Source organism: Meriones unguiculatus, chromosome 5 (assembly GCF_030254825.1).
Source record: "Meriones unguiculatus strain TT.TT164.6M chromosome 5, Bangor_MerUng_6.1, whole genome shotgun sequence".
NCBI classification, from domain to species: domain Eukaryota; kingdom Metazoa; phylum Chordata; class Mammalia; order Rodentia; family Muridae; genus Meriones; species Meriones unguiculatus.
In genome coordinates this window covers 116,629,665-116,647,582 of record NC_083353.1, presented here as the reverse complement: position 1 = coordinate 116,647,582, position 17,918 = coordinate 116,629,665, and the positions used below count along the sequence as shown (strand labels likewise).

The following is a 17,918-nucleotide window of genomic DNA, read 5'->3' as shown; positions in this document are numbered from 1 at the left end:
ATTCTGCTATTTCTCTGGGGCCAGAATTTTTTTTTTTCCTCAGCACATTAAAGCATGCCGTTATGCTAAGAAAAAAAAAAAAAAAAAAAACTGCAAAATTATATCTTGAGGGTTTCCATATTTATCCACCCCCTGGACTATGAGTCAAAACAAGATTTATTTGTAGAGTTCATTTTAAACTGCCAGCACTTCAAGTTCAACTTGGAATGGGGGGGGGGTTGGAAATCAAACTACTATTTTTTGCTTCCTGCTGTACATTGTCACCAAGGACAAAGATCGCAGGCTGAGATTTCACTTGCAACCACGAAGGGAGAGGGAAGTGGGCCAGATCCTCTATGGTTGAAAAATCATTCTGCTTTGAGACTGGAGTAAGAAGGCCTGGGAAGGAGACAAATGTCCCTGTGAATTAGCAGATTCTAGCACAGGCCACGTGAAGAGAGAAGCACAATGCGACAGCAGAGCCCTGGCCCCAGTTCTTGCTGTGTGTCTCAAGCTGTGGGTGCCTTTGCACAAGTCACTTCCTTTCTTTGTTCTCCAAAGTAGGTGTGTGTGTGTGTGTGTGTGTGTGCCTGGTGTTTGTTTAGCTCAGAGATGCTGGTATATGTGGATGCACCTTTCCATCCACTTTTTATTTCCTTAATGTATAGGCTTTACTATATGGTGCTAAGTTGATGCTTAAAAAAAAAAAACAAAAAACCAAAAACCATCAGGCCGTGGAGGAAGAGGATCCAGGCAGTCCTGATGAGACTTAAGAAGCTATGGGCAGATGGCAATAGTGGAGAACTCCCCCTTTCAGTGGACTAGGGGACGGGGATGAGGGAAGTGGGACTGGGGGAGCTGAGGGAGAAGGCTTCATTCAAGATACATAATGAATAAATTGTGAAGAAAAAATTAAAATTTAATTAAAAAAAAAAACCAAAAACTAAATTCGAAGTTCAATAAGCAGAACAGACATTGGAGATTTATAGCTTGGACTTCGGGGGGGGGGGGGGGGACACACATGCTGGCCCGTATTGCTGTGCCCAGGTCTGTGTCCTCTGCCTGATACAGATTCTCGGGGAATCTTCAGATATCCAGTTTGTGCAGCTGCTTTCTTCTCCAAGTTGGAATAGTTAGATCCAGACTCCTAGTGGTGATGAGATGGCCTGTGGGCTGGGGACGCAGAGCTGGCAGGAGACCCTGTTTGCTTTGACTTCCTAAAGTCCCCCAGTCCAGTCATGATGGACTATGGCTGGGCCAAGCTCAAGCATCTTTTGAACAAGGCTTGCAGGCAGGGTTGGAGCTGCCCTGGAGCAGGGAGAGCCAGGAGGGTGAGGCAGAAGAGGATCACAAGGGCAGAGCCATTTCATCACACAGGGCACTGCTGTTCTTCGTTTGAGAGACTGATCCTCAAGGACTCTCTGTTCTCAGTGTGATGAAGGTGGGAGAAATGGAGCCTAGCAGGAGGTCACTTAGAAGGGAGTGAGGTGGTTCTCAAGAGTCTCTGGTTAGTTCTTTTTGGTTTGTTTGTTTGTTTTTGAGACAGCGTTCCTCTACCTTGGCTATCCTGGTACTCACCCTGACCTCAAACGTACAGGGATCTGCTTGCCTCTGCCTCCCAAGTGCTGGGATTAAAGGTGTGCGCTGCCGCCACTACCTGGTTCTGGTTAGTTCTTGTCAGAGAGTTGTCACAAAAGAGCAAGCCTGGACCTTCCATTTTCTGACCTCCCCCCATCCCACCTTCCACCATGGTGAGCGCCACCATGGTGCAATACAATTAAGAGGGTTCTGCTAGAGCTAAGCCAGCCCTGGCGTCACACCCTTGGTCTTGCCAAAGTGTAGACTAAATGAGGTTTTCTTCACATACAATTTCTGTAGATGTTATTGTTATAATATGAAAGCCAGAGAGTAAGTCTCTAGAAGTTCTCTTATATGAGAGGTTTCTGACTTCCTTCAAGCTGGAAGGGCCCTCAAGTCCTTTCATTTACACTGCTTGCTCATGGATCCCCTAGGACTTCAATGCCAGGCATTGTAGAATTTGAGTGGGACCAGTAGTACAAGGTCCTGTCCCTCAGTTAATGGTTGGCCCAAGCGTCAGGGCCAGGAAGTGGCTGAGCTGAGAGAGTAAGAACTTCCTTTCCAGGGAGCTGTGCCTCCTGTCCTGAGCACCTGTTCCCTCCCCTGTGACCTCTCCCAACACCACATCTTTCCCATTCATGGCAAACACAGCAACTTAAGGCCTTGTTCCCTGGGCTTCAGGTGGAAGTGGAAGGGGAGGGGGAGTAGGGGAAGCATTGGGAACAGCTGGCCACCATTCAGTTAATAACACGGCTTCAAGACCTGAACACTGTCATTAAAGGTCCTCCCGCCCTCCTTCTCCAGGCGAGGGAGTTGGAAAAGTGCTTTGAGCTCTTTGGAAAGGAAAAAAAAAAAAAAAAAAAAAAGAAAGAAAGAAAGAAAGGTTCTCCACAAATATGAAGTACTTATTATTTTCAGTTCCCCTCAGATCAAATTAGGTGTCAAGTTTTAATCCATCACCTGACACGTCTGATTGCTGGTTGCCAAGGCAGAATGACTTAGCTTTTCAAGGATGGGTGGGGGGAATAATTGCATCTATGATGCTTGTTTTCCACACCTTCAACACAGTCAACCATTTAGCACAGCCTCCTACACTTGCTCCGAACCCTGGGCCGTGGAACTGGATGCCTCTCCTAGGCCAGCCTCTCAGGTGCAGAGTGCTGGGCACTGGGCCCAGGTTCAACAATGTCTTGGTGAGGGGTCTGGGGTGCTTTGCAAATGACTCAGAGCCTTGATATTCTGAGAGTGGAATAGCAGCACAGGGCTCCCTGTAAAGTTGGTAGATATTTGAAATCTCATTCCCTATGCCTCCTGTATCTGTGAGTGCCCCCTCGCCCCGCGCCCAGGAGACTCCCAGGTAGGGAGACTTGTTTGGGGTGGGAGCTATGGCGGCTGAAAATCAAAACTGCCTGGACAGCTGTTTTTGTTTCTGTTTAGAATGTCTAGGCCCTGGACTGGTCTGTTTATAGGGAAGGCCTTGACATCAGTGTTGTTCAGGTGAGCCCAACGCTCAGGCAGTGTCACTGAGAGTTCCTTTCGAGTTCATCCACACCTTCTGTCAAACTTGTTTTAAAAGACAAGCCTCAAACTACAAATTACCCACACTTCGATGATCCCAAGTTAGCACTGTACAATTTAGCACCTCAGCCTGGTGTCTAAGCCCATGGATGACTCAAGGGTCCTGTGAGGCACCTGCTGACAACCCCTTCCACCAGGGAGAGGCACACAAATGCTCAGCACATGACTGTGTGAAGAAGGGAGGGCTAAACCCATGCCCAAGTCTGCAACGATCCTTAAGATTCCTCCCTGCTCACCAGGGTCAGCCTGATCTCTGTCTATCTGGTGAGATTCCAGCTTCTCCGGGAGCCCTGGAGACTAGTGACACCCCCGGTGAGAACAGGGTGTTCATCCCCATGTCTGTCTTCCTCACTGCCATCATTCTAGACATTAGGACATCCAAGCTCAGATCCCATCTTGGATGTGTGTGTGTGTGGGGGGGGGAGTGTCTGAGGCTAGGGAAAGAAAGAGTGGTCTTGGAGATGTTACTGGCTCAGCTTCTACATCTTGAGATGTGATGGGTTATACAAGTTTGTACTCAGCTGACTATTTTCAAGTGGAATCCCTGTTATCTATTGTATGTAGACCTCCAATGTACAAAGCTGGAAAACTGTTGAGCAGATAGGACTGAACAAAAAGAATGTAAGGCCCGGAACCTGATCTCTACATCTTTCTCTGCCCTGTCCCACTTTCTAGGAAATGTCAACCTGATTCCAGGGCTCCAAGGACAAAAGTTTAAAAAACCCACTGGATTAGATCATCAGTAGCATTTCTCCTGGTGCTGCCAACCACAAAGAAAGTAGATCAAGAGGAAGTGGAGGAGGATGGAGGGGGAGGGGCTATGAGGAGTGGGGAGGAAGAGGAAAAGGAAAAGAAAAAGAAAGATGATGATGATAATAATAGGGGAAGGAGGGGATAGGAGAGGGAGGAGAAGAAGAATGGTGATAATGATGACAATAATGATAGAAGGAGAAGAGTCATGTCATGAATTTCAAAGGTCAAAGTTCATTTGCCTCCTTCATCAGTTTGGAGGAGAGACAACCCATGGCATTTCAAAATTTAGTTCCTCACATTTATAACTGTTTTAGGGACAGGAATTTTGAGAAATGATTTGTATTTAAGCAACTCTCTCAGAAACTCCTAAATCAATTTACATTCCATTCCTTCATTTTCTTGGTAATGGGAGACATGCAGACTGGCAGCTGAGAAAGGGCGGTGGTCCAGCTGAGTGATACCGAAGGAGGCGTAGATTTGGGTAGAAGTCAGACATCAGGGCCAAAGGGGAGGAAGAACCCAGGGATGGGCAGGCAAGCCTGGGATGAAGTTGTGAATGTGCAGAGGGCCAGAAGGGAGTCAGGAAACGGGAGAGTCTGACAAGCTCAAGAGCTTCTAGGAAGGTGGCTGCTCACCTCCACGCTGCTCAGCCACCGCCGGATCGACAGGAAGGATTGCTTGGCTGTGAGGTCATACATAACAACCACGCCGTCGGCCTTTCTGAAGAACTGCTGCGCGACACAGCGGTATCTGCCATGGGAGAGCCACTGTCAGGTGTGTGCCTTTCTTGGGAACCCTGGCCTATCCTGGGACCTGTGGATGCAGCGCCTCACCTCTCCTGCCCAGCAGTGTCCCACAGCTGCAGGGCCACTTGTGCATTGTCCACCGTGACTGTCTTCACTCGGTAGTCAATGCCTGCAAGGGGAAGCAAGCCTGTGAGAGCTGCCTTGGTCATGGACATCCTCAGTTCTAAGTCAGGAGACGATGCCTCCATGCCTGGAACCAGAACAAGCAACCTTCCCTTGGTAGTGCCTGGGGGACATCGTGGAAAAATGGACTGAACATTACACCGGGAAGCACGAGGCCTGATTTCTGACCTTGTCTAGGGCTGTGGGGCTCAAGACCATCACCAAACCTAACTTCGCTTGCAGGATCCTTGCTGTACCATCCTGCACCTGCTCTGGGAAAAATGGATGAAGTCATGCACAAAAGCAACATGCAACATTATTCCTGCTTGGGTTTCAGCCCTGAGGGCTGAAAATCTCAGTGCAGCTCCTTCGAGAGTTGTCCAACCTTATGGCTTCTCTGAGCCACACTGAAAGATTAATAATTGTCTCAGGCCACGCATTAAATACAGTGGGGTGGGTTCTGTAGGTTGCAAGCATATCTGTTTCATTTTGTGTGACATTTCTTATTATATGCAAAGTTCATGTTTGAGAACCACACAATAAAGTTACACACCACACACACGCACACACAGCACACACACACACACACAAAATCTCAGGTAATGTTCTAAGTAAGTTTGATGTGGGGTCATATTCACAGCTATCATAGGTACACATAGACCCCTGGTCATGGGTTGGACATGCCTTTCACAGACCTCCTTTTCTCCTGTGATCTTAAGAATCTTAAAAAAATGAGTAAGGATGTTTTCTCAAGCCTTATGTATGGCTCCTGGTTGCAGAACTCAACAGCATGGAAAGAAACACTTTCCACTTTCACGAAGACCTAAGAGTCCTTGCCCTGCAGGGAGCAGGAGCAGAACAAGGGTCAGAAGACTGGGCAGAGAATAGCAGGAGATACGTGGCAGTTAGAGAAGAGGCAGGAAGCAGTATAGGTCACCCCAGGCCCTTTGCTTCATAGACAGGGCCAGAGATAGGATTGGATTAATCTGGGATGAGAAGAGTAGAATGTTTTTACTATATTTTTCCTTTTTTTTTTTTTCAGAGAGACCCCTCATCCTTCAGTATCCTCAAGACCTCCATGAGGGTTATAATTTGCATACCTATGCAGATACACACATACACCACCGAGAGATGAGAAACTACAGAGAAGAAATCCTCCCTTCCCTGGGCTGGCAGCTCAGATGAGGCTCCCCACTCCATTTCCAGCATCCTTACCTCGAGTACCCAGGCAGCCCATGGCCATGTGTACCCATCAAAACAGGTAGCAACTGCTAGCTGCTGAACCGGGGACAAGATTTCTTCTTGGTTAAGAGCAAGAGCAGGAGGGGAATCCCAACTTTCTGCCTCAGAGAAGCCCTCTCTGAGCAAGCAGCTGTGGAGACTGCACCAGCAGGGCCAGATCTGGAACCACTCAGGGAGCCGGAAGCCCCAAGGACAGAGCTTTCTGTTGCTAACATGGAAAACTGGGAGAGGGCAAGCGGATGCTGCTGGGGGCAACTGGTCTTGGCTCTCTCCAGCAAGCCAGCTCTGCCCTCTTCGTTGGTTGCTAGAGGATGGACAAGGTCTTTGTTTTGTAGGGGGCAAGGTAGGCCGAGGGCCAGACAAACGTGTTCTGTGCTGTGTGGTGAGCTTGGTACAAGTTCCCCTCCTCGCCTCGGACCTGAAAGGCATTTCTTTGAGCGGCCCCAGACAGGCAGCTGGAGAAGCACATAAGCAAGCTGGCAGAGGCTGGATTGCACAGATAGAGAGCACAAGGACAACACAAGGAGGGGATGGAGTACAGCACCCAGACACCATGGCGGGAGAACGGGAGCTCAACAGAGCAGACAGTAGAACAATGTAGGCCCAAAGGGCCTGGAATAAATGAGTTTTAAGAGCATCCGGAAGTTTAAAGGTGCAAGCCCCCAGGAGACCCAGGTCCTGCCGAGGCCCAACAGTATGACCTTGCTTTTGTCATTTCCCCTCAGTTTTAGAAGTTCAGTTCTTGGGACGTTGAAGGGGATGGAAGTTTGAAGGAACCGAATTGGGGGTTCACAGTCTCTAAGTTCTGCTGGAGCGTCCAAGGACGACAGTGAGATACCCTTCCACCTGCAAGCCAATCACGTGATGGCTGAAGCGAAGCAGCACTGGTCGCTAGAAGTGTGCTGTGGGGGTGGTGTGGGTTAGAGCTGAGCTGAAGTGTCCCAGGAAGGTGACGTCAGCTTGTCTGGAGAAGACAGGCCAGGCTGTCCCCATGCAGAGAGGGGAGGGGAGGGATATGCCCACAAGACACCTTGCAGAAGAACCCTAGGGTAACTCAGGAATTCTCAGCAGGACATGGGGTGGGGACCTCACTGGTAATCAAAAGAGAGCAGAGCGCAGATGTCAGGATATGCTTCTGGGTTCTGAGCTGTGCTTCTGAAGCAATGTGAAGCAGTGGGCCTGAAACAGGGGGGCAGTCTTGGCTGCTGGGGAGGTCTGGTCTCTGATGTTCACTCTGGCTGTGGGCCTCTGTCCCCTCACAGTCTTGCTGGATACAAATAGACCATTTCCAAAGATTTTTCTAGGTCCAGGGTTCCATAAATACCATCATTTGATGTCTACAACTCCTCAGAGGCCCAAAAAAGCTGATCTTGAAGGATCAGGCAGGGTCCTGAGGTGGAGTCGGTAGGACCCCACAAGTTGTACCTCACAGTACATACAAGCAAGGGTTCTACATAGCATGTTCTCATCAAGTATAGGAGACCAGAAAGTCACCCCAAGTGACTGAGGTGAGCCCAGAAGAAAAATCCAGGGTTTGTGCTGGGCAGAGTCATGCCCAACAAGGGGTTGGCCAGAGCTCCGGGTGGGGGTTGGGCTGCTGTGGCCTGGAAATTTGTGACTCCCATGTCACACTCTCCTATAAGGAACTTATTTTGATGGCTGGTGTGCCAGTTGCTGTGTGCAGGACAAGGAAAGGTGCATTAGTGACTTGAGATCTGGCCCAGCTGCCCCTGGCCATGGTGCATGTTCAGGACCCAAGAACCTACTTTGGGACCTTTAGTTTGTCATTGTGGTGGACTGAATGGGAATGGCCCCACTCATATATGTGAAAGTTTGGCCCATAGAGAGCATGCTTGTTAGGAGGTGTGACCTTGTTGGAGTAGGTGTGGGCTTATTGGAGGAAATGTGTCACCATGGGGGTGGACTCTGAGGTTTCAGAAGCTCAGGCTCAGGGTCAGGGTCTCACTGCCTCTTCTGGTGCCTAAAGATCAAGATATAGAACTCTCAGCTCCTAATCTAGCACCATATCTACCCGCGTGCCTCCACACTTCCTGCCACAACAATAATGGACTAAACCTCTGAACTGCAAGCCAGCCCCAATTAACGTTTTCCTTCTTAAGAGTTGCCATGGTCACAGTGTCCCTTCACAGCAACAGAAACCCAAACTGAGACAGCCCTCTTCCTAAAGTGTAGCTGTTTCCCCACAATGTGTGGTGGTCTCCTTGGAAGCACAGATGGGTCAATTTTCCTCTTCCTCAGAGCCGTCTATCTCAGGCCTGGGGTCAGAAGTGGAAGTGGACTTGACCACACTGTGAGGGGAAGCATGCAGCTTAGAGATGAGCTTAGAGGGACTCCAGAGGCATCTTCTCCGTCTCCCTGAACCCATACTTAGAAGCCTGACTATGGAGCTCACTCTAGAGCACTCCTCAGGAAAGCCAACCTGGCTGCCAACGGCCACTGCAGTAGCTCTCCGCCGCTAGCACACTGGTTCCCGTTCAAAGCAAAGCTAGGTCAGACTGTGTTAGGTTTGGAGCCAGGGTCTGCCCTGCTTCCTTCCATGCCTGATGCTCTGAATTGGGATGCCCCCAGTCTTCATGTGGAGTGATGCAGCGTGCATGGACAAGATATGTCGGCATAGGAAAAGGCCCACCGGTAAGAACAGGGCAGTGAAGCGTGTGGGAAGAGACCACAGGTAGGAAAGATGATGGAGGAGCCAGTTCAGGGTGAGAAACAAAGGCTGAATCACCTGATAAAAGACCCTGGGGGGGCTTGGGAGATCTTCCCAGTAGCACTAGTTTGCCAGAAGACAATGATCAAGGGTGCTCTGGCAGGAGACGTGGGCTTGGAAGCACTTGGGGGATCCATATCAAGTCCTTTCTCTTTCCCATGAGAATAAAACAGAAAACAAAAACAAGGCCCAAAGGGGGACTATATCCTTTTGAGATCACAGAGCTAGTCCATAGCAGAAGCAGGATGGGGACCTGGGATTTCCAATGACCTACTGAGCCATCACGGCCTGTCCTGCCTCCAACCCCTGCCCACCTCTGAAGGCAGAAGAGGGACCCCTACCACTCCCATGGTGCTATGTGCATACAGTACAACAGGGTTAGTCTACTACGGAAAGGGCTAGATGGTGTCTGGCGCCAGCACTGATCACTGATATATGGATAGGAATCTTCATCTCTCTGGACCTCAGTTCCTCAATCTATCAGGCTGATCAGTGGATCTACGGTCACGGTCAGTGCTCAGATTATAAGACTCCACTGTCAAGTTCAGTTGGCTCACCAGTTCAGCTAAAGAGGCGCAGCAAACCTTCCCACATTCATCTTTTGCTGAGTGACTCAACCTGGTAGAAGCTGAGAGGTTAATGTGCCCTTGATCCTGCCGCCCATTCCAACACCACGCGCAGCTTTGGTTGAAACAATTAAAAGCCTCTCTTTGAATAAAATATTATCCCTAAGTGGGAACACACTCGGCCATGAATATCTAATGGCAGCTGAGCCTAATATGCTCCTACAGTTAATGCCCGGCGACTCCCAGCAGACTGGGGATGCATGACAAGTACCAGTCAGGGGCCAAAGATGGCTTTCGGGTTGTTGGCTGTACATGTGTCCGCAGGCCTAAGGGCAAGACAGGCAGGAGTGGGCCCATGGGAAAGGTTGGCAGGGCTTGGTTCTGGGGGCGTTCCCGTCAGATCTGGGGAAGCATGAAGATTCAGAGCCCCACTGACTGAAAGTGGGCAGAGGACTGCTGAGATGACTCAGTGTGTAAAGACACTTGCTGCCAAGCCTAACGACCTGAGTTTGAGCCCTAGGACCCACACGGTGAAAGGGGAGAACCAACTCCCATAGGCCGTCTTCTGACTCCCATATTTGTGTTGTCACGGGCAAGTGTGTGTATGTAATTTATGCTTGCATGCATGCAGCATACACACACATACATGCATACCTACAATTAATTTTTTAAGTGAGGCAGAAGTAGCATATGCTGGACTGGAGCTCACAGAGTGGACCCGGAAGACTTAACCCCACCTTTGTTAACTTCAGCTCCTTAAATATAAGGCTGGGACTATGAAGCACTTACCCAGCCCACCAATCTACTCCATCCATACATCGTGAGCTTAGCAGCCCAACAGTGCCGTGAGAGATGGGTTCCTTCTAGTCCACTGCTGCACAGCCGGTGCCTCCATTCCTCCCATCAGCCCTTCATTCTCTCCCTGAGCAGAGAACTCACCCACAGTGGCCGCCATGCCTGAGGAGAAGCGGGCCTCACAGATCCTCCTCAGGAAAGATGTCTTCCCCACAGCGGAGTCACCCACAAACACGATCTTGAAGAGCCTGTCTGGGGTAGAGGGAACGCTTTCCTCCTGTGGATGGAAGACAGCCTGGTCACCTGTTGGGCATGGCCGCTAGTCCCGGCTGCTGCCGGATTGCCTTTTGCATCACTGCGCTGGTCCACTGAGACAGCAGCGCTGGGGAGGCCACTTCTGCTCCAGGATGCAGCTAGCACTGGACTTGGAGCATTAAGGCTCCTTCTGGCATGAACAAGAGACTGTTAGGAGAAATGACAGCCTTTCACATATGCTCATGCCTGATGGGAGCTCTGGGACAGGCAGGCAGGCCTTGGTTGGTGGAGTGGATGGGCCAGACATGTAAACAGTTACTGAGAGTGTGGTGTTCCCAGAGGACTGAGGGGGAGAAGGTGGCAAGGGTCCAGAAAAGAGGGGCTTATGGAGAAGGCAGAACTCATATACGGGCAGAGAGGACAAATGTGTTGGGGTTTTGTTTTGTTTTGTTTCTGCCAATCTGTAATAAGCTATGGTTGTATGAGAAGAGGGACTCTCAATTGAAAAAAAAAATCTCTATTAGATTGGCCCATGGAAAGTCTGGAGGGCATTTTCTTGATTAACGATTGACGTGGGAGGTCTCAGTTCTCCATGGATGGCATCACACCTGGGCAGGTGGTTTGGGTGGTATAAGAAAACGGGCTGAGAAAGCCATGGGAAGCAAGCTAGTAAGCAGCATTTTTTCCATGGCCTCTGCTTCCGTTTCTGCTCTATGGCCTCTTCCCTGACTTCCCTTTATGAGCTGTGAGTCGAAATAAATGCTTTCCTCCCCTAGTTGCTTTTGTTCGTGGTGTTTATCACAGCTGCAGAGAAGCAAACTAGGACCACAAGGTAGACTTTGGGAGAGAGAGAAAGAAGACATCCACAGGGTTTCTGTACTATTGTGTAGCTCCTTCTTTTGATTTGAAACATCCCTCTAGGAGGAAGGAGAAAGGAGAGAAGAGAAGAGAAGAGAGAGAGAGAGAGAGAGAGAGAGAGAGAGAGAGAGAGAGAGAGAGAGAGAGAGAACAGAGGAGGGAGTGTTATAAGACTCAAGCAAGTAAGAGGCTTCAGAAGGTTGGAAAGCCCCACGAGTCACATGACTCCTTCCAAAGGTTACCTAAACAGAGACCACTGGTCTCTGGAGGTGCCTGCAGGTTTTACAGGGAGCTCTAGGGATACAGCTTTCTGGATTCGTCACCCATGCTGGGGTAGGCTAGTTGGCGATGCAGCTGTCTTTGGTCATTCACCCGTGCTCTGATAAGCAACCCCAATTAACCCACTTGTTTTCACACTGGATAGAATCATTTCTTGACTCTGTTGTAGGTTTCCTGTCTACAGTAACTAAATTTTCCTGTTCATGTCACCAACAGGTATATAGGAGAAGTCACCAACAGGTATATAGCCTCTGGATAGAATGGAGGCCCTCTCGAGTCTCTGCACACAGCCCTTCTGCCCCTCCCTTCAGCTTCAGCTGCAACATAGTCATCTGCCATAGATGGCCAGGTGGTGGTGATTTTTTTCCACCCTTGTACTTATTAGTTTTTGCCACCTTGACACAAGCTAGAGACATCTGGGAAGAAGGAAACACTGAGAAACTGTCTCCATCAGATTGGCCTGTAGGCAAGTTCTTGATTAATGATTAAATGGTTGATGTGGGAGGGCCCTGTCTACTATGCATAGAACCACCCTGGACAGGTGGCCCTAGGTTGTATAAAAAAGCAAACTGAGTAAAACATGGAGAGAAAGCCAGTAAGCAGCATTCCTTCATGGTATTTGCTTCAGTTCCTGTCTCCAGGTTCCTGTCTTGATTTCCTGTCCTGCATTCTTTCAGTGAGGGACTGGAATGTGTGGTGTCCTGGAAGTTGTAAGAAAAAAAACCAAACCCTTTCTTCCCTTCAGTTGCTTTTGGTCAGTGTTTTTACCATAGCAACAGAGTCCAAACTAGGACACCCTTCCGCTCAGCAAGGTGGGAAACCCCCAGAGGCACCCACGCATTGTTCTGTTCCTCTAGCCATGGAGAACAAAGCAGGACTGGCCTGCCATCAGCCTGAGGCCATGAGCCCAGGATGGCTGGACTTTCTCTAGGACACAGACTGAGCCAGAGGTGCTGTGAGGCACGCTTCCCACCGGCAGCCATTCATTTCAGATCACTATCTGATCACATGCCTCACCTTCAAGCTCAGCTCAGTGCTGCTGATGGGGGTGAGGGGGAGGGCTTTGGGGTGGATTTAAAAAGCGGATTTGAGGGAATTAGCTTCTCTGGTCGAGCAAATACTATAATGAAGTACAGCTTAGATATTAGCGGTCCTTGAGTTTTAGAACAAAGCCACTAACAGATTTAGGGGGAGAAACGCAGTACTCAGGAAAGAATTTAAGGTCAATGACAAGAATTTAAGATAAAGTTAAAACAATGCTCTCTGCCCTACTCTCTTTATCCACTGACTACTCAGGGCCCTGGCTTCTCCCTGTCCCTTGTCTGGGGTCTCCATCTGTCATTTGTTTTAAATGTGGAAGAACAGGCACAATAAGAGGCGGGAATGTGAAGCCCAAGGTAGAGGTAGAGGAAGAGTTGTCTGCAAAGTGTCCTTGTGTCCCCTCCCTGGGAAGAATTCTGCTTTTCAGGTGTCACGAATGACCCAACTACAGGCAGCTTAACTCACAAGAGCAGCGAGGCCCTCCAACCTGCTCTGCTATCTGGAGGACAGTCTATCTGTCAGGTGACAGACAACCAGGTTGTAGGGACAGGCAGGGTAACAGATGTCTGGTTGTCACATCAGGACATATGCTGTCATTTCTCTCTACAAGGACTAGAGTGTACCTAAGACATAAAAGGTTTGCCCCCAGCCCCATGCACAGGGCCTCGAGCTTCTGTCCTCAGCACCACAGGACAGACAGAAAGACAAAAAAGCAAGTAACTAGAATTTCCCACCCAAATGAGAAAACAAAACCCTCCAAACATATTCAGGGCTTGCGGGATGGCTCCCTGGTGAAGGTGGTCCAGCAAGGCTGACAATCGGCAGTCTATCCCTACAGCTCACACAGCAGAAGGAGGGAACCTACTCTTACAACTTGTTCTCTGACCTCTACACATGTGCTGTGGCATGCATGTGCCTACATACATGCACAAATAAATATTAAAAAAATTAAGTGATATTTTATTATTATTAAACTTGGGAAATCTACCGTTGTAGGAAAAAAAGAAACAGCTCTTTATCATCTGAGGTAGTCACGACTCACGTTTTATGAATTTTTCAGTCTCTATAGCTATATGAGGAAATGTTTTATTTAAATAAATTTGAGAATTATATATATGTATATAATAATTTATCATATTTATCATAATTATTCAATAATAATACAAGTCCCTGAGTCACTAAAGAACTTTTGAAACTGTGATTATTTTTTTAAAGCAGGTATGTAATAGTCAACTAAATTATTGTAATATAATTTATGTTTCTATGGTGCCCTTTATAAAAAATGTTCTTCTATTCTAAACAACACTTACAGTCTTGGCTTTTCACTAGAAGTAGAAGTGCAGGTTCAAAGGTTATGGCGTTTGATTCCTATTACCAGATGCTCTTGCAGAAGGGTGGCATTGTCTGTGCCTCACTGTCTCACGGAGGTCTTCACAGAGGATGCCCAGCTTAGAGGTGTGTGCTGGGCACTCTTACGCTAAGAGCCTAGCAGAGAGGCAGGCTGTCCCAGCTTCTCCCTCTGGCTCCTAACTTTCCCTCCTGGCAGTGGGGAAAACATTTCTGTCAGGCCCATCAGACCACAGCAAAGCCATTGCCTCAGCACACAGGAGCCATGGGCTTCTCCTCTAAGCCCAACTCCTACAGACCTCTTGCTTGTGTATTGCAATACTGGGTGACATCTTGTGATGACCCTGATACTGATCCATCTGTGCCCACTGAGAGTGAAGGTATATCTGTGTACTGAAAGTATTTGGAAGGGAGTGTAGAGGGGGAGGGGGGCCCCACTGGCTGGGGGCTGCCAAGGGCGCAATGCCCCTTGCATGCTGCCGTGAAGTTTCTAGAGCTATTTTGGAGGACCAGGGCAGAGACTAAGGGCTGAATGGCTTGCATCAAAGTTCAAGTCACAAACTAGCAGAGGGACGTGGTTCCCATTAGCCAAAGAGGTAACATCCTTCCAGACAGTATTTGGTAGTGGGAATCAAGTGATATGACCTTTGAACTGCTGTCCTTGCAAAATTCAGAGGAAAATCTGAGTGAGGAGAGGGATGTGCACAGAAGCAAACAGGAGGGAAGTGTACCCAGGACGCCGTGGAGGGAAGGAGGCTTAGGTGAGGTAATAGAAACCTGATGGCATACACACTTGATTTTTGTACCAAATGACCACTTGCCGTGAATGTTAGTAGACACCGAATTCAGCAGGCATTCAATAAATGCTTCAAATCTGAGTTAGAAGAGAGAGTGTGCAAGGTGGGGGAACAGAAGCTGACAAGAATTTATTGAAACTGATGGCTCTCTGCTCAGCCTAAGGCCAGCTCCGGTGGGCTTTGGGATTCTTCTTTGGGACACAGAATATGGTGAAGATGATGAATCCCCAAGCCCACTGTAGCCGGCCCTCTGAGTGTCCTTTGAGGCTCCTGGGCTCAAAGTCAAGGGACAGATATCAGCGGTGTTGCCTGGACCTTACCTTGGAGAAAGCTTCTTTTCCAACAGGCTGTCCTCGGGGAGAAGTAGGGATGAGTTCCAAGGCTGGGGCTGCCACGCTTTGCCCTTTTGTCCCCTGGTCAGAGACCTCCTCTTCTTCTGGGCATCTGCTCAGTGGCTTCTCAAAGCCACTTTCCAGGAGCTGAGGCAGGGGGTCTTCCTCAATGGAGATGATTCTGCGGAGTGCCTGGCGATGCGGAACCCCAGTCCCTGACTCCCCGGTCCCTAACTCCTCCTCTGCCAGGAGATAGGCACTCAGGCCCACAGAGCTTCTCCTCCTCAGGGTGGCGAATGCTTCATCGTCCTCCACTGACTGGCTATCAGGATGGGGGTGGGGAGGAAGAAGAGCGGGAGGAAATGATAAAATATCAATATGGAACTAGAGAGATACTTGCCTGCCTTGCAGTGGAGAGAGCTTCGGGGAAAGGGAAGGGACAATGGACCCATCATTCAGCTCATGATTTTTGACAGCCTCCTAAGGGTTGTCTGCTACTGCAGCCACCACCACTGCCACCACCAGGGCCTGCTGATGAAGATTATTATCAAGTATCAACTAAAAATAAAGGCCCTGTCCTCATGTGGTACTAGACTTACAGGAGGACCAGAGCAACAAACAGTTCTTATGAACCAGATTGTAAACGAAGGAGAAAGGCTTGTACAGAGTTAGAGATACAGGGCTCTGGGCGAACACTCAGGTGGTTGGGCTCTGCTCCCACTCCATGCCCCCGTTTCCTGCATGTCCTTATGGAAGGACATCAATTCCTCACACCTCACTCCTCTCACCACAAAACATGGTCCATTTGCCTAGCCTATTCATCTACGAGACAATGCATAAGAGAGGGGTGACTACATAGCACACACCCACACAGAACAAACTCACAAAGCACCTGTCCACACAGCGGCCCTCAGCAGTGTAAGGGACGGCTGCTGTGGGGGACCTCCTCCCACACATGACAGGTTTCTCCTGACTCAGAGATCATTATGAATGGGCTTGGGTTAAAAGGCATATGCACCCCCATCTCCTGCCTCTCCCTTTCTGTGTCCCTGAAATTGAGGAAGGAGCAGGTAGCCTCAAAGACTTTAAGTACCTACTTGCTTCTGGAAGCATAGGGGTGCTGTGGGCAAAGAGGACAGTAGGAGGTGGAAGGACCAGGGCAGTTGGGGAATAGGGAGAAACACAGGGTGAATTTTCCAAGGGTTTGGAGAGCAAAGTCTTCACAGATCTCCAGAACACTGGAGTTCCTTCTCCGTCTTAGTGAACAGTTCAAGCTGAGAGTATTTCAAATGAGACAGGCATGATATTATAAGTGTGCGCACGCGCACGCACACACACACCCACACAACAAAACAAAAACCACACAGATGAACCAGCAAGGTGACAAGGTCAAAGAGAAAGGGAGAACAGAATCAAGGGACACAGAACAGGGCAATACAAGAGAAGCACCACCAGCCTTGCCCCTGGCTCCTAGTAATCTCCTAGTAATTGTTTTTCTTATGGCCAATAATAAGAAGGAAAAAGAAAGCCAAAGTGAACCCATCACTTCCTGAAGCTGGCTGTGATTCTGAAGGACAAATTAAGACAGTGTTTACTTTCAACAGAGGTGTATTGGTTTGGATAGAGAGTAAGAGATTTATAGCAATTCAAGCACCTTTCCCTCTACTTATGAAACAGGTTAAATAAAACCAACTGGCTTCTTTCCAACACCCTTCCTAAGTATGTATGCTATCAAGCCTATACCTAACTATCTGGTTCATAATACAGCTTCCCTGTCCAGTCTTAGCTGCTTTTGTATTCAGCATGAACATGTGCATACATATGTAAGCATATATACACACACACACACACACTCACACACACACAACATGTTTTTCCAAAGGTATTTCAACAGAAAATGAAACAAGCATTTAAGTGTACCCTAAAATGAAGCACTTCTTGGAGAAAAAAAAAAGCGTTTTATTTGGGAACATCTCAAATAAAACTGTTGACATTCTATAATGGCTTCAGCTTAGCGCGTCTAAGCTCATTTTTTGTTTTGCCACCAAACACTTCCTGCCAGCACTAGAGAGAGTGGCTGCTTTTGCCAAAATCGATATTGGAATTCAGAGAGCTTTGATGCTTAGTGGGTTATTTTCTATCTCTGCTGCTTGGCTGTGAGCTCACCAAGGAGAGAAGGGGTCTATTTTGCAAACCTCTGCTCAAGTGACTGGCACCGTACCTCACCAACAGTTGCCACTCAATACCTATCTATTACTCAAGCAACTGATGGTGGCTAGGCATAGTGGGAATGCCAGAAAGCCTGAAAGAATGTCAGGTGCAGAGTAGGCAATCCATAAATGACTGTCAAATCAATCAACCTAGGAACACATTCAGTTCCGAGAAACCAACCGGCTAACAAATACTAGCATAGAAAGTTCAGCTTCTAGATTGTACCTCATTATCGAGCTATTGAGATGGTCTGACCGAGGGGCTTCCTTGATCAGCCCATTTACCTCCCTAAGTCACTTTTACTTTGCAAGTATTTTCAGTTCATGCTTGCACATCTTCTCTGTGAGTGAGTTTGCACATCTTCCCCTCAGCCTGATACAGAGTGTTTAGCTGCCTTGACCTCTCTGTGTCTCGCCATGTGGATACAGTACCTGCTCAAAAGAGGTGGGGTTGGGGTGGGTGGAGGACTGCCTTGTCTGTCTGAATGAGCAGCAAGCCAACACTTTCCATACTCAAGCTCAATTCGTGTGCCCTCCAATACCAACAAAACATGCTGCCTTTCAGTGAGTTAAATATGAATCACTGGAAGGAATCTGTCACTCACAGGCCCTAATTTTGTCTCTAAAGGGTTTCAGCTAAGGGTGATTCTATATGACATTTTAATTCAGCTC

At 48.5% G+C, this 17,918-nt stretch overlaps 1 protein-coding gene across 1 annotated transcript in view; it reads right to left on the bottom strand.

Annotated features, from left to right (window-relative positions):
- Cracr2a (calcium release activated channel regulator 2A) overlaps nt 1-17,918 on the bottom strand; it is a 66,409-nt gene that overhangs the window by 10,979 nt on the left and 37,512 nt on the right. Inside the window, exons 11-14 of the mRNA XM_021637068.2 lie at nt 15,025-15,358; nt 10,272-10,404; nt 4,722-4,803; nt 4,524-4,638 (exon numbers count right to left, since the gene is read on the bottom strand). Coding sequence (XP_021492743.1) covers nt 4,524-4,638; nt 4,722-4,803; nt 10,272-10,404; nt 15,025-15,358 — 664 coding nt within the window. The remainder of the gene's footprint in view (nt 1-4,523; nt 4,639-4,721; nt 4,804-10,271; nt 10,405-15,024; nt 15,359-17,918) is intronic.